The 19,356-nt window shown below is 43.7% G+C and overlaps 1 protein-coding gene across 1 annotated transcript in view; it reads right to left on the bottom strand.

The window, feature by feature from the left end:
* The window catches only part of LOC120945167 (D-threitol dehydrogenase-like), an 86,276-nt gene that overhangs the window by 46,607 nt on the left and 20,313 nt on the right, over positions 1 to 19,356 (bottom strand). The window contains exons 3-4 of the mRNA XM_040359076.1: positions 10,506 to 10,733; positions 5,199 to 5,270 (exon numbers count right to left, since the gene is read on the bottom strand). Coding sequence (XP_040215010.1) covers positions 5,199 to 5,270; positions 10,506 to 10,733 — 300 coding nt within the window. The remainder of the gene's footprint in view (positions 1 to 5,198; positions 5,271 to 10,505; positions 10,734 to 19,356) is intronic.

Here is a 19,356-nt window from a genome sequence, read left to right on the forward strand (position 1 = left end):
GTCTTATAAACAATGGTGGAGAGCAATCAAAAAAGCAAACCAAAATAGAGATTGACTAGTAAGTAGGTAAGTGGTTGAGTATAGGAAATGCCAAACTCCAGTGAATCGTGGTGTGTGATCAGGTAGGTCCACACATCGTGCACCCTTCACCAGTAGTGAATCAAATGGCTTACCTCTCTACTCACATACAGACTCAGGTCAGTCACTGTACCAGCTGGCTATTGAATGGATATTTGCTTGTTTCGATCGTGGTACATACATGTAAAGACAGCGATATAGATGTTGTTGCTTTAACTTCTTGCAAACAACAAGGAGACAAAATTTCCACAGTCAGGGGTGGCTAATTGTCCACTTACACAACTTACAAAGATGTATAAGGGGCGTGTGCCTATCTCCACGAGCGCCGGACTCGTATCCCAATCTTCTTACTACTGCCAGTTTCCTCTCAGCATCGAATGGAACCGTCCGATAGGGCAGTCTAAGGGCGGTTCCGTAGCTACGAGCGCCGCGCTCGTCCACTGTCCGTCAGGTACTGCTCCTGGTGTGTACTCTGTATTCCCGACGCGTATTCGTCACATCACGTGATGAAGTCACGTGATGTGACGAATACGCGTCGGGAATACAGAGTACACACCAGGAGCAGTACCTGACGGACAGTGGACGAGCGCGGCGCTCGTAGCTACGGAACCGCCCTTAGACTGCCCTATCGGACGGTTCCATTCGATGCTGAGAGGAAACTGGCAGTAGTAAGAAGATTGGGATACGAGTCCGGCGCTCGTGGAGATAGGCACACGCCCCTTATACATCTTTGTAAGTTGTGTAAGTGGACAATTAGCCACCCCTGACTGTGGAAATTTTGTCTCCTTGTTGTTTGCAAGAAGTTAAAGCAACAACATCTATATCGCTGTCTTTACATGTATGTACCACGATCGAAACAAGCAAATATCCATTCAATAGCCAGCTGGTACAGTGACTGACCTGAGTCTGTATGTGAGTAGAGAGGTAAGCCATTTGATTCACTACTGGTGAAGGGTGCACGATGTGTGGACCTACCTGATCACACACCACGATTCACTGGAGTTTGGCATTTCCTATACTCAACCACTTACCTACTTACTAGTCAATCTCTATTTTGGTTTGCTTTTTTGATTGCTCTCCACCATTGTTTATAAGACTTTACCACTTTTGTTTGAGCTCCGCTCATTTTATATGTTCATTTTTCACCATTCACCTCAAAGAGTTTATTTGTTTGAAATGTTCACTTATTAGTGACAAGAGTTTTTATGTGTTTTTTGCCACACTATTTAGGCCAGACCACACATATTTCCTTTTTCATTGTGGGTCACCTCCACTGTGTCTATACATCCATTATCCCACTGGCCCACGGACTTCCGTCCACTCACCCCTCCCTTGTGCCTTCCCCAGTTCAGGTTTCTTACAGCGCAGACACTTCCACACTTTACACATCATATTTTTTTGTCTTAAGAGGACAACACCCCTGTTGTTTGCTGCAGTATCCACGTCCACCCACCCCACTGCCACCCATCTGGCCCACTCCTCCTTATCCATATCCTACACAGCGCAGGAGTCTACCCAATACAATCCCAGATATTACCTTAAAAAGTAGTGTAATTACTGTGCTGTACAGAGAGCAGAGGTGTGGGAGGGGCCCAGAAGGTCCCTCCCACTACAAGCTGTCTGCAGACAACTACAGGAGGGGGCGGAGACAAGACCAGTCGCCCTGCACAAGGAGAGAGAGCAGCAGCGACTGGTCTTTATTACAGAAAGCTCCTGCACAGAGGAAAGTGCAGGAGTTGTTTCATCTGAAATCTTTTTACTTGGATCTTGCTGGCTGTATATATAAAAAAATGTTGTACAAATGTGACAAACATTTGCACAGCCATATTGAAAACTTGTGTATGTGATTATCTGCGCGCAAGCATGTGCATTAAAAAAGCTGCAAACGTGAAGTGAAAAATTCACTGAAATGTGTATAAAAAATAATAATAATAATTGAATACATTATTTTATTTTTTATTTTTTTATGTTTTATTATACACATTCATAATGAAATTATTTTATCATATTTTATCTAATCTGATTATTTCCTTTTATCATTAATGCCATTTAGTGGCCACAATGGGGTATTTGACTGTTTGAGGCTTTTAAGGAAAAATACTACATTATGTCCACTAGATGGCACTTATGATCATAGAAAATATTTGGTCATATTTGTACAGCCATTTTGTTTTTATTTTTTATAAATAGACCACCAAGATTCAAGTAAGAATACCTATGGAATTGTCGAATAATGCATATCTTGTAATGCTGCTTTGTTAATAAAAACCTCTTTCTGTAAAAAAAGAATACCTATGGAACTTGTATTTAGACAATACTCCTTAACTAGCTTTTACTTTTAAAATGTGTTAATGGTTTTACTGATGTAGCTACAAGTTTGTAGAGTCTTGGTTGACTTTGACAAAAAATAGTTACATCTCTTACCAGCCTCGAACTGCCCATAGCCGCCCCCCACCATATCCGATTAGCCAAGATGAATTGAACTGGTTTAGGGCTTGGGGAGTTGGGCTCAGAAACATGTAATATGTATTCAAGTGCTCCAGAGATTATATTTTTTTATTACAGGCATTTTACGATCTATGCAGCACAACATACACACAAGTCTCTGCTCTCCAGAGCTTACAATCTAAGGTTCCTTACACATATACATACACATACTAGGGCCAATTCAAACAAGAGCCAATGGCCCAGATTCACATACATCGGCGCATATTTATGCCGCCGTAGCGTATCTCCTTTACGCTACGCCAGCGCAGCGCACAGATGCAAGCACAGTATTCACAAAGCACTCGCCCCCCAGTCGCTCTCAAATCTACGCTGGGTTTCCTCAGTGTAAGCCAGCGTAGGTGGAAGTGGGCGTGAGCCATGCTAATGAGGCGTGACCCCATGTAAATGAAGGACTGAGCATCATAAAGTTATGATTAACGTACGGCGCATGCGCCGTCCCGTGGACGCATCCCAGTGAGCATTCTCAGAATCACGTCGAAACAACTGCCTAAGATATCTCGAATCACTGCCTACAACGTGAACGTAACCTACGCCTAGCCCTATTCACGTACTACGTAAACAACGTAAAATACGACGGCTGTGTTCCCTGGTCCATACCTTTGCATGAGTTGCGCCTCCTATATGGGGAATAACTTTACGCCGGACGTACGACTTATGCAAACCGCATGTATTATGCGCCGGGCGCAACTACGTTCGTGAATCGGCGTATCTCCCTCATTTGCATATGTGCATAGAAAATTAATGGAAGCAGAAAATGCACCCAGCGTAAATATGCACCCACAATACGACGGCGTAGGCAAGTTACATCGGTCGGAGGAAGCCTATTTTTAGGCGTATCTCTGATTGTGGGCATGGCGCACAGATACGACGGCGCATAGATAGACTTACGCGGCTTATATCGAGATACGTTGGCGTAAGTGCTTTGTGAATCCGGGCCAATGTACCTAAAACTACCACTACAAATAGTAGAGGTTGGGAAGTTGGTATAGAGCTAACTATAAAAAACCAACGGAGATATCATCCCCCAACTCATAAATATACCATTTCACAGACAAAACAATGAGGACTTTAACTATATCTCCAGAGGTAGTTCACAGACACCATATTATAAAATGCAATTTTTTATTTAAAAAAATATTTTTAAAAGCCAAGATCAAAAGTCAGTATAAAAACATCTATTGAATAATGGGGTTCATCAACAAGACCTTAGAGAGCAATACAAAGTAGATACAAAAATGAGAACCAACGTCTACGCGTTTCGTAGTTAGACATCTTCTACTTCAGGGCTTTTTCTGGTCTCACATATGTAACATGTGAGAGACCAGAAAAAGTCCTGAAGAAGCGGATCTCTAACCATGAAATAGGTAGACTTTGGTTCTCATTTTTGTATCTACTCTGTATTGCTCTCTAAGGTCTTGCTGATGAACCCCATTATTCAATTGATGTTTTTATATTGACATTGGTCCAACGTTTATAAAGGGTTTTTGTATATATAAAAAAAAAAAATATTTCATAATATGGTCTCAGTGAACTACCTCCGTAAATATAGTTAAAGTTCTCATTGCTTTTCTATGAATTCATAGCCAATTAACCTACCAGCATGTCTTTAGTAATGTGGGTGGAAAGACATGCAAGCACAGGGATAACATGCAGATAGTGTCCTGGCTGGGACTCAAACCGAGGGCTGCAAGGCACTCTGAGATGCTTTGGGCCCCTTTCACATTGAGGCGTTTTACATGCGGTACATCGCTAAAAATAGCGCTGCTATACCGCATGAAAAAACCTGCCCCGTAGTGTTCAATGTGAAAGCCCGAAGGCTTTCACACTGAAGCGGTGCGCTAGCAGGAGCGCTCCAAAAGTCCTGCTAGCCGCATCTTTACTGCGGTATAGGAGCGGTGTGTTCACCGCTCCTATACCGCGCCTTCCCATTGAAATCAATGGGAAACCGCGATAACACCGCGGTAATACCGCCCGCAACGCGACCCGAATACCCGAATATCGCGGTAAATACGACGGTATAGCCGCGCTACAAATAGCGCGCTATACCGTCACCGCGGCTCCACGCCTCAATGTGAAAGAGGTCTTACAGCCAAATTCCACCCATAACTTTTTTTGTCATTTTTGAAGTGTTGACAAGGGTCAGAACCTCTATCAGACTTTCTGCTGTCTGTGACATCATTGGGGAGATTTTTACTCACTGTCTTAGTTACAACCCTGTAAAACCAGGACAAGGAATGAGGGGAACAGGGGTCATGGGACAGGAAGGTGCACACAGCATTAAAGACCTGACCAAGGTGCACCTTTCTGCCACGGCACTAGAAAAATGTATTCTTTTTAGCTACCTCCATCCCCAATAAATATATTTCCCATCACTTCCGCCATTCCTCCCCGTCACTGGGACAGGAAGTTAGAGGAAATTCCCCCAAACTAAGATAGTTTGTTACCCTTCCCCACTATCACCCCCCCCCCCCCCAGCCCCCCAAGAAAATACGTTTGGGCTAGATTTGGGGTTGCATTTAAAAACCACTTATGACTTTTATCTATTTTTAATAAATAGATTTTGTTGCAATATTAAATATATTAACATTCAGGGAAATCAAACAAAGGCTTACCAGTGGATGGGAGGTCTGAGAGAGAGATATTCGTCTTCCAATAAAAATTCCACAGTTTGACGGTAACTTCACCTTAAAAACACATTTAGGAATCCAAGCAATCAGCTTCATGAATATGATTTTCTACACGCTGGACAATATTTCTATACTCTGGAAAACATTTGTAGTTCGCCTAACTTTCCAATAGATTTGGTCATCATTCTTTGGGAATGCCTCTTCTGTTGTAGGTTAGCAAAAAGGGGTTCCCAGGATTAAACATTACATACCAGAGGGGATTCTGTTTCAGTTTTGACAGGAGTGTGCCTTTAATAATTTGAGATGAAAGAAAACAGTTTTTGACACTTTTTTGGGTTTATATTGGAATTTTTTGGGAATTATTTTTGCCATTTTGATTATTTATCCCATTCAATATAAAGTGCATTGTAAACGGGTTTACAATATTATGATTATATTTTTTAAGTAATGGAGTTTTTAGGTCTGATTAGTGTAATGGTCATTGGGAAGAATTCTCCCTTACAGATAGCTAAAAAGATCATTTGTGTAAGTGGGAATTTATCTGAGAAGCAGAAGTTGCTCATTGATTAAGGAACCCCTAGCGACCTCTGGGAAAGGCTGGTCTAGAGGAATTATATGTATTTCCCATTTAAATGCCTTTAATAATATCTGTTCCAAATAATTTTATTTACTATAAAATGAAATAACTACTACATTTTGCATTTGGTAGATTTTTTGGCAAATGCCGGAAGATCCCAAGGATGTGGGCCTTGTTAGACAGGTCTACACTCCTGCTGTGACCATCTCAAGGGGCTCCCACTGGCAAGTCAAGTTTTTATTTTCTTGAAAGTATGGAGTTATTTTACCACACCAAACAACGGTATGAATATGTTTCTTTGATTTTCTAGGAAGGTTTAAAGTGTGTGGAGTAACTATACAACGATTTAACTCCGAATGTGTCCTTTGTTCCAGCACTAATGTTCACTTTTTCTTCCCTCATTGTCCAAACTGGCCACAAGCAGTCAACAAGGCATCCATCTTATAAATTAAAATGTCAAAGGGCTTGGACTTATTTCTGGCCCATATAACATGATGTCATTATTTTTGTTTGTCCTCTACTAAATTGTATGGTCCTTATACCAAAAACTAGTTATCCTCCAGAGGTTGCTAGTGGTTCCTTGTTTTGTGGCTGATTGAAATCCCATTTGATGGTACCTGCATGGTTCAAGGGCCAACACAACTTGGCAGAGCAAGCTGCATGATCCAATGATAGTTTTAGCTGTCAGCATGAGTGGTACTCTTCTTATTGACTACCAATATAAGGGGCATTTTCCCCATTGACCCACAATGAGTAGGTTTTAAAAAAAGCATTCCTCAGACCTGAATTTTTTTTGGGGGGTTCTTGGGGGGTAAAAGAGTTGAGAAGGGCTGTTCTAAGTTATTAAAGTAGAACTATAGGCAAGATCAAAAATGACATATAAGATAGAGTTTTTCAATAGCATTAACACAGAAGTCTCTCCCTTCATTGCCCGATGATCCTGCCATTCCATTGTGTCTGTCTTTGGTCCAAACCAGCAAAGGGGTAATTATAGGGCTGAGACAAATTTAACACTGGCAGGTGCTTACAATGGTAATTTTTTATTGATTTAGTTAAAACCTTTATCTTTAAGAGAATAGACCTTTTTTTTGTAGCTGCTGAAAGAGTCATAGCTGGAGTTAGGCTTTAATTTGTTGGTCCATCTTCTCCATAGGTTGACAATGCTACTGTCCAAGAGTACCTACGCTGCTCCTTCATAGATACAGTGGAGAGGTTAGCATAGCCAGCCTAGGACAGGGATAATTTTAACGGCTTGATCAATAGGTGAAAATAAAGGAAAACAACTACTAAACAAATGCAGACACCACATCTAAGGAGTTGTAAGCTGCAATATATATTTTTTTTAAGTACATTTTTTTAAATAAAACTATAATAAATTATACAACTTCCCGTGTTGCAGCATGCATGGGAAGGCCTGGTTTAAATTTTGACAAGTAACAATTTTTTTTTAGTTTTGGATAGCGTAGGGAAGAATAAAAAAATGTGGGTTGTTTTTGTTTGCAATCTGTGGCTTCCTTAAAGAGATTTTCCCTTACTTGTCAAGGTGTTGTCAAGGTGTTAGGGGCTGGGAGCAAAAATGCAAATTAGAAAGTCAAAGTGAAGTCCTTCTGATTCAAATATTTGTCCCAGGGCAGTGTCTCAGCTTGGCCGAAACTTCAGTAACGTTTCAAACGTTCTAAGCCTGGTCTAAAGTAATTCAAAGGGGTGCATGGTAGCATTTGGCATATCAAAATAACTGGGTCTGTAAAGACCAAAGCACGGCCACTACAACAGGTTAACCTGGCAAGGCAAGTTGGAAGAGGAATGCAATTGCTATGTGTAACCAGTAACTAGTGCAAAGTACAAAGCAGCCAGTCATGGTACCTGGCGAGGGTGACGTGGTACAGAGACCTCATGAACCTAGCCGCATGGTATGGGAAAGAGAAGAGTCAAGTGGGAGCAAGCATGAGGTCCACGCTAGGTGCTTGGCAGGACCCCATTCTATCACTGGTAGTGAGGTGGCAGAGGTACACTGGACTGGCTACACAAAAAGAAAGAGAGGGCGCACAGACCTAGTGCATTATCCCAAAACCATTGCTTTATCAATAACAATTATAAGTGTTGTACTCACAAGATACCAAATGTATCAAGCTCATCATATGGTACAATGTCATCCAATCCACACTGCATAATGTCATGTGGTAAGAGAAAGTAAAAATCCAGTAGACTAAGGAGTTTCGAGGACCAGCCTCTTCCTCAGAGTTTATTTACCATTTTAATTAATAAAGCAATGATTTTGGGAAATAACGCACTAGGTCTGTAGACCCTCGCTTTCTTTTTGTGGTTCCAGTTGTCCAGACTCCCCCAGTCTTAAAAGGGCAGAAAGAAGAGGTGTATCCATACCAGCCAGGATGGAAGTATAGCCTACTCATCCAACCGCACCTTTAGCGTTACTTACAACTCTACTTCCTCCTCTCCTCTTCCTTTCTCTGTTGGGGTCCCCCAAGATTCCAAGGTGTTGTTGGACCTCTCCTATTTTCAATCTACACCTCCTCCCTGGGTCAGCTGACAGCCTCCCACGGCTTCCTATACCATCTCTACGCTGACGATACTCAGTAAAGTTACGACGTTTACGTTAGGCTTTTCCCGGCGTAAAGTTGCCCCTGCTATTTGAGGCGCAGCCAATGTTAAGTATGGCCGTCGTTCCCGCGTCGAAATTTGAAAAAGTTGCGTCGCTTGCATAAGTCGTCCGTGAATGGGGCTGGACGTCATTTATGTTCATGTCGAAACCAATGACGTCCTTGCGGCGTACTTTGGAGCAATGCAAACTGGTAAATTCCACGGACGGCGCATGCGCCGTTCCACAAAAACGTCAATCACGTCGGGTCACAGTAGTTTTACATAAAACACGCCCCCTAATCCAAATTTGAATTAGGCAGGCTTATGCCGGCCGATTTACGCTACGCCGCCGCAACTTACGGAGCAAGTGCTTTGAGAATACAACACTTGCCTGTGTAAGTTGCGGAGGCGTAACGTAAATCAGATACGTTACGCCCGCACAATTTTACGCGGATGTACGTGAATCTGCCCCAATCTATCCAAAACTGAACTTATCATTTTTCCTCCCCCACGTGCCTCTTCCCCTGATCTCTCTGTCAAAATTGATGGCACAACTATCAGTCCATCCCCACATGCCAAGGTCCTAGGAGTAGTCCTGGACTCTGAACTGCCCTTTAAGCCTCACGTCCAATCACTGTACAAATCTTGCCGCCTCAACCTCCGCAACATCTCCAAAATACGCCCCTTTCTAACCAATGACAGAACAAAGCTCTAAATTCACTCCCTGGTCATCTCTCGCCTCGATTACTGCAACTCCCTCCTCATTGGCTTACCTCTGCATATTCTATCCCCCCTTCAGTACATCATGAATATTGCTGCCAGACTCATCCACCTTACCAACCGCTATGTCTCTGCTACTCCTCTGTGTCAATCCCTCCACTGGCTTCCGCTCATCCAACGAATTAAATTCAAAATACTAACAACTACCTACAAAGCCATCCACAACTCTGCCCCCAGCTACATCATTGACCTAGTCTCTAAATACCAACCAAATCATTCTCTTCGTTCTTCTTAAGACCTCCTGCTCTCTAGCTCTCTCATCACCTGCTCCCATGCTCATCTCCAGGACTTTTCCAGAGCCTCACCAAGCCTATGGAACTCCTTACCCCAATCTGTCTGTCTATCTCCTTCTCAATTAGCTTTTAGAGGATCCCTGAAAACCCTTCTCTTCAGAGAAGCCTACCCTACCCAAACCTAACAACTGTATTTTCATTTTGTCCACCTGATCATCCCCCACAGCTTCTACCCTTTGTTTAACTTGAAGCTCCTTCTAGACTGTAAGCTCCAATGAGCAGGGCCCTCTGATCCCTCCTGTATTGAATTGTATTGAGACTGTACTGTCTTCCCTGATGTTGTAAAGCACTGCCCAAACTGTTGGCGCTATATAAATCCTGTATAATAATAATAATAATAATAATACTTTGCGTGGACCCACTCCCAAGTGCAGGAGGTTTTTGTGTTTGTGATTATTGATACACTGGACTGGATGACTGGACATAGACTCAGCGGTGTCCTTTCTAAATGCAAGCATGAACAAGCAAGGTGTGTAGTGACACGGGACAGCACTTTCACAGGATCTCTTTATAGTTTACTACTGCACACAGGTTACGGCTCATCTATAAGCTGGGGTACCTTCAGAATTTTTTAATTTCACATGAACGTGACACCACCTGGTCTTGGGCATTGACGAGCGCGTCTACGAGAAAGGTACCCCATGTGCAGGTCAAGTAGGCCCCCGCCCACAAGCTCATTGCTCAAGGAACCCCTAGCCACCTCTGGAGTTACCTTAGAGCTCCATGGGACCTTGTTTGAAAAAGGCTGCCATAAGGCATAACAGAACAAAATTGGCTGAGAATATTATAAAAGGGACTTTTGCTGTCTTGCTCTACTCATATCACCTTCCCCAGAAATGAGGAGTTATGCTTTAACAAAGACCTTCAAAAAAAAATCACAGATTTTATTTTCGGCGTAGGACATCCCTGCCATGCCCCAGTACCAGAAACAATAAAATCTGTCTGCTCTAAACAGAACTGTTAAAGTTAAATATTCCCTTCTGCCTGTTCAAATTACTTAGCCAGCAGCTCCAGTTTTGTGTATTACAGCCTTACAGCACTAACCTGCTCCACTCTGGCGTCTGCCTTAATTACATCTGTCATTTCCTTGGACATAAATCCCGTCTCATCATCGATGCCTTCCTGGCTGCTTGTAGAAGCGTTTTGTACGCAGATCACACCGTTCATCCTTAGCATATTGCCACTCATAATCAGGTTGTAATAGTTTATAGGATTCTCCTCCGTAGCGTCGATAAACACCATGTCGTATTGCTCGCCCAAAGCGGCCAACTCCTACAAGACAACAAACAGAGTCGGAATGCAGATGTCCTCCTATTAAGTGTGAAAATGGAAACAGCCTGCACGGTAATAGACAAGAAAGCGAGGGATCGCAAGCAGAACCGAAGCAAGGAAATTTACTTATCTCCTCCAGGAAAACCCGTACATCATTTTCTTGCTGGGCCTAAAGAGGCGTTAAATTATAGAATAGAGAAGTTGCGATCAGGATAAAGAAGGTCACCAAGGTGAAATGCATGTGTGGCGGGGTTATTTATCGTTGGCAATTAACGGCAAAAATAATTACTGCAGGACCATAATCATGTAATTGGAAAGCAGAGATATTGTTCACCTAGCGAATAGAAAATAAAATGGATGTGTAGGTGATAGGCGAGAACTTTTTGACTTCAGGCAAATGTAATTAAAGGAGATGGACTATCGTAAATTCTTGTCCTCCAACTTTAAATAAGATGATTTGCTGCTAACATTGCTGTGTTTTTTTCCCACTTTAGGTTCATCATTTAAATTTACATTTAACTGCTCTTCCAACATTCTATTCACATATTTACACTGGAACCCGAGGGCTAATGTCGAGCCTAGCTTTTTTTTATTTTTTTACTTCTTCCATTGGAAGGTCAAGAGCCTTTTGGTTTTGAATTGGTGTAAAAGCTTTTCCTACCTCATTCTGTTTTATTTAGACATTTTAGTTAATATTCTGAATTGTATTCTTAATTGTATTAATAGTATTCTTAATTGTTAAATAACTTAATTGTTATTTGTTAATTCAAATGTTATTGATACGATCTTGTGAAATTCTTAACTGACTTGTGTAGTACTAACTGTGGGTGCGATGCCCACTTTAACCTGTAAAGCCTCGTACACACGATCAGTCCATCCCATGAGAATGGTCTGATGGACCGTTGTTGTCAGTTAACCGATGAAGCTGACTGATGGTCCGTCGCGCCTACACACCATCAGTTAAAAAAAACGATCGTGTCAGAACGCGGTGACGTAAAACACAACGACGTGCTGAAAAAAACGAAGTTCAATGCTTCCAAGCATGTGTCGACTTGATTCTGAGCATGCATGGATTTTTAACCGATGGTTGTGCCTACTAACGATCGTTTTTATCCCATCGGTTAGGAATCCATCAGTTAAATTTAAAGCAAGTTGTCTTTTTTTTAACCGATGGTTAAATAACCTATGGGGCCCACACACAATCGTTTTTGACCGATAAAAACGGTCCATCAGACCGTTGTCCTCTGTTTAACCGATCGTGTGTACGAGGCCTAAAAAGACCATCTCCCTTCTAAATGTTTTTTTTCTTTGTCTGAATTTCTCACTTCCTGTTTCTCCTCAGTAAACTTGCCACCATCATCCGAGCGGTGGTTAGTCAGCCAGAACAGCTGACTGAACATCTTACCGAGGAGGAACAGGAAGTGAGAAATTCAGACAAAGAAAAAAAATATTTAGAAGGGAAATGGAAGGAAAAGGTAAGTGAACCAACAATGCACTAGCTTAAAGGAACCTATTTAGAAAATAAAAAAAAAACCTTTACAACCCTTTGAAACAATATTCGAATGGAAATATCAATTATCAATAAAATGGGCACCAAGAGTATGCCCAAAAGTCTTTTATGTGAGTGGAATGTAACACATTTTAGTAGCAATAACTTATTTTTAAATGGAGAGCACTAGATTCTTTATGCTCTGTTGCCTATGACTGCCATCCCGTGATTATACCTACGAAATAGAGAGTTGGGTAGAGGGAACAGAATGTTTACTTGCCACAATGATTTGAGTAAACACCTAAGGGGAACAGCTTGTTATGACTCGCTGGTAGAACAGGAGTCATACCGTGAGGTGAGCGGCCACTGAGCACAGGTGGAGGATTGTACGGGCACTTTATGTACTTTGTTTTATATCACATCCTAAGTCACAGGAGGTGAAATAGGATATTTATCTGGACATTTTTTTTTTAGATCAGTCCATGACTAATTCTTTTCTATTCATTTTTTTTTCACTTGCTATATACTTAAAGTTTTTTTCCTGAAATTTCACTGCTTGATTGTGTAAGTTGCCAACTGCTGAGACCAGGGGTTTGGGGGGGGGGGGGCAGAGGTGAACCTCTCTGTGGCTACATGGAGACGCGCATGATCTGCCTGTTCTGTCCTTCTCTCTGCTGCCAACTTCTGAAGGGGTACCACAGCTGCAGGAGAGGTGCTAGGGCCACATTAAATAGCCTGGTGGGCCAGATTTAGCCCACGAGCCTTGCGTTTGGCACATATGCTCTATATAATTGTTATTATTATTATTATTATTATTATTATAATACAGAATTTATGTTGCGCCAACAGTTTGTGCACCACTTTACCGGGAAGACAGTACAGTTACAATACAATTTAATACAGGAGGGATTAGAGGGCCCTGCTCATTAGAGCTTACAATCTAGAATGGAGGGTCAAGTGGGACAAAATGGGTAGTAGCTGTGGGAGATGATCAGATGGAAAAAATGAAAATATAGTTGTTAGGTGTGGGTAGTATAGGCTTCTGTAACGAGGAGGGTTTTCGGGGATCGTCTTAAAGCTAATAGAGAAGGAGATAGATGGACAGATTGGTGTAAGGAGTTCCATAGGCTTGGAGAGGCTCTGGAAAAGTCCTGGAGACGAGTATGGGAGGAGGTGATGAGAGACCTAGAAAGCAAGAGGTCTTGGGAAGAATGAAGAGAACGATTAGGTTGGTATTTTGAGACTAGGTCAGTGATGTAGCTGGGGACAGAGTTGTAGATGGCTTTGTAGGTAGTTGTTAGTATTTTGAATTTAATTAGTTGGGTGAGCTGAAGCCAGTGGAGGCATTAACAGAGAGGAGTAGCAGAGACAGAGCGGTTGGTAAAGTGGATGAGCCTGGCAACAGCATTCATGATAGACTGAAGGGGGGATAGAGTATGCAGAGGTAAGCCAATGAGGAGAGTAATTGAGGCGAGATATGACCAGGGAGTGAATTAAGAGCTTTGTTCTGTCATTGGTTAGAGGCGTAATTTGGAGATGTTGCGGAGGTTGAGGCAGCAAGGCTTGGACAGAGATTGGACGTGAGACTTTAAGGTAGAGTTCAGAGTCCAGGACTACTCCTAGGACCTTGGCATGTGGGGATGGGGTGATAGTTGTGCCATCAATTTTGACAGAGGGATCAGGGGAAGAGGCAGATATGGGAGGAAAAATTATACGTTTGGTTTTGGATAGATTGAGTTTGAGGAAGTGGTGTGACATTCTAACTGATACATCTGATAGTAAATTAGTGGTATGTGAGGAGACAGAGGGAGTGGGCTGAGGGGGTAGAGAAATAAATTTGAGCGTCGTCAGCGTAGAGATGGTATTGGAAGCCATGAGAGGCTATCAGCTGACCCAGGGAGGAGGTGTAGATCGACAACAGGAGAGGTCCAAGAACAGAACCTTGGGGGACCCCAACAGAGAAAGGAAGAGGAGAGGAGAAAGTCGAATTGTAAGTAACGCTAAAGGTGCAGTTGGATAAGTAGGTAGAGAACCAGCGAAGAGTACAGTCATGGAGACCAAAGGCATGGAGGTTTTTGAGGAGAAGGGGGTGGTCAACCGTATCAAAGGCAGCAGAGAGGTCCAAGAGTAGGAGTACAGAATAGTGTCCATTAGTTTCGGCCATTAGTATATCGTTTGTTAGTTTTAGGAGAGCAGTTTCTGTGGAATGTTGAGGACAAAATCAAGACTGAAAGGGATCAAGAAGGCTATTATCAGCAAGGTGGATGCTCAGTCGGTTGTAGATTGGGTCTCCGGTGCTTCTCCGGGCACACCCGTACAATCAGTGAGCCGGAGAACAAATCGGTTGCCGCCAGAAGTTGATCATAGAGATTTCTGGCAACCAGATTTTCCCCAGTCATCTCTATGACCCTTTATGACGTCATGTCCGGGCGGGCAGATGTAAACAAAGCCAGGGACTCGGCTGGAAAGGTAGAGACAGTTTTTTTTTTGGTCTTTCCAGCCTGGAGGAGAGATGTGGTTCTTATAGACCCCACATCTCTCTATAAAGAGGACCTGTCACACACTATTACAAGGGATGTTTACATTCCTTGTAATAGGAGTAAAAGTTATTAAAAAATATATTTTTTTTTAAAGAGAGTGTAAAAATAAAAACATAGGGGTAGATTCACATACAAATAGATCGGCGCAGCGTATGTGAGATACGCTACGCCGCTGTAACTTACATTAGGCCGGTTCGAATCCCCAAAGAATTTGCGCCGTAAGTTATGGTGGCGTAGTATATCTCAAGCGGCGTAACAGCGCGTGTTTCATTTTAATGAAGCGCGTCCCCGCGCCGAATGAACTGCGCATGCTCCGTTTCTAAATTTCCTGCCGTGCATTGCACGAAATGACGTCGCAAGGACGTCATTTTATAATCTTTGATGTGATTTACGCCCATCCCGATTCACGACTTACGCAAAAAAAAGAAAAAATTTAAATTTCGACGCAGGAACGACGGCCATACTTAACATGGCAAATCTAACTATACGCCGCAAAAAAGCAGCTTTAACTATACGCCGGAAAAAGCCGACTAGAGACGACGTAAGAGAATGCAACGGCCGTGCGTATGTTCGTGGATCGTCGGAAATAGCTAATTTGCATACCCGACGCGGAAAACTACGTGAACGCCACCCAGCGGACGCAAAAGTATTGCATCTTAGATCCGAAGACGTACACCTGTCGGATCTAACCCAGAAGCCGTCGTATCTTGTTTTGAGGATTCTCGCTCTGTGAATCTGCCCCACAAGGTAAAATAAACGATAAGAAAACAAATGTTTTAAAGCGCCCCCACCCGGTGTGCTCACGTACAGAAGCGAACGCATATGTAAGTCGCGCCCACATATGTAAATGGTGTTCAAATCACACATGTTAGGTATCACCGTGTGTGTTAGAGCGAGGGTAACAATTCTAGGCCAAGACCTTCTCTGTAATGCCCTGTACACACGATCGGTCAATCCGATGAGAACGGTCTGATGGATTTTTCCATTAGTTACCTGATGAAGCTGACTGATGGTCCGTCGCGCCTACACACCATCAGTTAAAAAAACGATTGTGTCAGAACGCGGTGACGTAGAACACAACGACATGCTGAAAAAAATGAAGTTCAATGCTTCCAAGCATGCGTCGACTTGATTCTGAGCATGCGTGGATTTTTAACCGATGGTTGTGCCTACTAACGATCGTTTTTTTTTTCTATCGGTTAGGTATCTATTGGTTAAATTCAAAACAAGTTTAACATTTTTTAACCGATGAATAAATAACCGATAACCAATAACACGATCGGTTTGGTCTGATGAAAACGGTCCATCAGACCGTTCTCATCGAAATGACGGATCGTGTGTACGCGGCATAACTCTAAACTGGTAACCTGTAAAAAAAATTAAAGCGTTGTCTATAGAGATTTTTAAGTACCAAAGTTTGGCGCCATTCCACAATTGTGCATCATTTTAAAGCAAGACATGCTAGGTATCTATTTACTCCGCGTAACATCATGTTTCACATTATACAAAAAAATTGGGCAAATTTTACAGTTTTTTTTTTTCATTAAACTTTTTTTTCCCCCCAAAATTTGAAAAATTCCTGCGCAAATATCGTGTAACGTAAAAAGTTGCAACAATCGCCACTTTATTCCCTAGAGTCTCTGCTAAAAAATATATATAATGTTTGAGGGTTATGAGTACATTTCTAGCAAAAAAAAAAAATATGATTTTTACATGTAGGAGAGGCGTGCCGGGATAGGCCCGGTATGGAAGTGGTTAAAAGTTCTTGTATGAGAGCCAATTCCTCCCATTTCCCTGGGGCCAGCTCTATGATTGACTGCAGAAAATTTAACAATTTTCTACATGCATGAAACAAAGAACATTTCTAGGAAACCCCTGCATAAAATTCATAAAACAAAACCTTTCTTTCAATCAGGTCTCTACATGTGGTGTTCCCAAGGAGCTATGGAGGTACATTGTAGGGCATGTACTGTACTTCTGGATCTACGGGTCATAGTGTGTGAATTAGATGGATGCTGTAACAAGTAAACCCTACCCAAAATTGGAAACAATGCCAACAAAAAGATTGGTCAATGCCTTACTTCAGGGCTCAAAATTTGAAGTCCTGAGCTACTAGCCAGGCCTTATGAGTTACTTGCCCCCAGTTGCCCCTTCTATCTTCTACCCTGCCCTGTCCCTTAATCCACCCCTAAACACGCCCTCATAAATTATCTCAAAACTACACTGTTAAATGTTTTATGCAGAATTAAGTTAGAAAAATCAATATTAACAACAACAACTTTCAGTGCTCATCAATGAAACCTCATCAGTGCCCATCAATGCAGCCTAGCAGTGCCCAACAGTGCAGCATATCAGTGCAGCCTCATCAGTGGAGTCTCATCAGTGCCCATCGGTGCAGCATCAGTACAGCCTCATCAGTGCCCATCAGTGAAGCATATCAGTGCAGCCCAATCAGTACTCATCAGTGCAGCCTCATCAGTGCCCATCAATACAGCCTCATCAGTGCAACCTCATCAGCGCAGCCTCATAATTGCCCATCAGTGCAGCCTATTAGTGCAGCCTCATCAGTGCCCATCAATGCAGCCTATCAATGCCCATCAATGCAGCCTATCAGTGCCCATTAATGCAGCCTACCAGTGCCCATCAATGCAGCCTTCCAGTGCCCATCAGCGCAGCCTATCAGTGCCCATCAATGTAGCCTCATGGGAAGGGAGAGGAGAGGAAGAGAAGCGTCATCGGATCACACAGAGAGCGGATCTCCGCTGTCAAACAAAGTCCCGCCTCTTGGACCGACTCCTATGATAGACTTCACAATACTTCAATTTCCCAGCATTGGACCAGTGTGCTGTCTATCAAAGGAGCCGGTCTAGGAGGAGATATTTTGTCTGACAGCGGAGATCAGCTCTCTGTGTGATCCGACCAGCTCTCCTCTTCCTCTCCTCCTGCTCTCCTCTCTGTGTGATCCGACCAGCTCTCCTCTTCCTCTCCTCTTGCTCTCCTCTCTGTGTGATCCGACCAGCTCTCCTCTTCCTCTCCTCTTGCTCTCCTCTCTGTGTGATCTGACCAGCTCTCCTCTTCCTCTCCTCTTGCTCTCCTCTCTGTGTGATCCGACCAGCTCTCCTCTTCCTCTCCTCTTGCTCTCCTCTCTGTGTGATCCGGGCAGCTCTCCTCTTCCTCTCCTCTTGCTCTCCTCTCTGTGTGATCCGGGCAGCTCTCCTCTTCCTCTCCTCCTGCTCTCCTCTCTGTGTGATCCGGGCAGCTCTCCTCTTCCTCTCCTACTGCTCTCCTCTCTGTGTGATCCGACCAGCTCTCCTCTTCCTCTCCTCCTGCTCTCCTCTCTGTGTGATCCGACCAGCTCTCCTCTTCCTCTCCTCTTGCTCTCCTCTCTGTGTGATCCGACCAGCTCTCCTCTTCCTCTCCTCTTGCTCTCCTCTCTGTGTGATCCGGGCAGCTCTCCTCTTCCTCTCCTCTTGCTCTCCTCTCTGTGTGATCCGGGCAGCTCTCCTCTTCCTCTCCTACTGCTCTCCTCTCTGTGTGATCCGACCAGCTCTCCTCTTCCTCTCCTCCTGCTCTCCTCTCTGTGTGATCCGACCAGCTCTACTCTTCCTCTCCTCCTGCTCTCCTCTCTGTGTGATCCGGGCAGCTCTCCTCTTCCTCTCCTCTTGCTCTCCTCTCTGTGTGATCCGGGCAGCTCTCCTCTTCCTCTCCTCCTGCTCTCCTCTCTGTGTGATCCGGGCAGCTCTCCTCTTCCTCTCCTACTGCTCTCCTCTCTGTGTGATCCGACCAGCTCTCCTCTTCCTCTCCTCCTGCTCTCCTCTCTGTGTGATCCGACCAGCTCTCCTCTTCCTCTCCTCCTGCTCTCCTCTCTGTGTGATCCGGGCAGCTCTCCTCTTCCTCTCCTCTTGCTCTCCTCTCTGTGTGATCCGGGCAGCTCTCCTCTTCCTCTCCTCCTGCTCTCCTCTCTGTGTGATCCGACCAGCTCTCCTCTTCCTCTCCTCCTGCTCTCCTCTCTGTGTGATCCGGGCAGATCTCCTCTTCCTCTCCTATTGCTCTCCTCTCTGTGTGATCCGGGCAGCTCTCCTCTTCCTCTCCTCTTGCTCTCCTCTCTGTGTGATCCGGGCAGCTCTCCTCTTCCTCTCCTCCTGCTCTCCTCTCTGTGTGATCCGGGCAGCTCTCCTCTTCCTCTCCTCTTGCTCTCCTCTCTGTGTGATCCGACCAGCTCTCCTCTTCCTCTCCTCCTGCTCTCCTCTCTGTGTGATCCGACCAGCTCTCCTCTTCCTCTCCTCATCCTTCCCTACAGTTTGCTGGCAGATCGCAGAATCGGCTCCCATTCAATACGGCTGCTCACTAGCCCTCAACTAATTTCCACTCGCCAAATGCAAGCAGGCAAGTGGAAATTTTGAGTGCTGCCTTACTTAAAAGATAACCAAACCCAATAACAAATATTACATTTATTGCAGCTCACCAGTCCTTGGTCTATGGTGGCTTTATTCAGTTAATCTTGTTTAGGCCAAGGCCTCGTTTACACCTGTGTTGCATCTCATAAAGCAAAACACGACCCATTGCTTTTTTTAACAAATGATCAGACTTTTTG

Source organism: Rana temporaria, chromosome 7, assembly GCF_905171775.1.
Source record: "Rana temporaria chromosome 7, aRanTem1.1, whole genome shotgun sequence".
Lineage (NCBI taxonomy): Eukaryota > Metazoa > Chordata > Amphibia > Anura > Ranidae > Rana > Rana temporaria.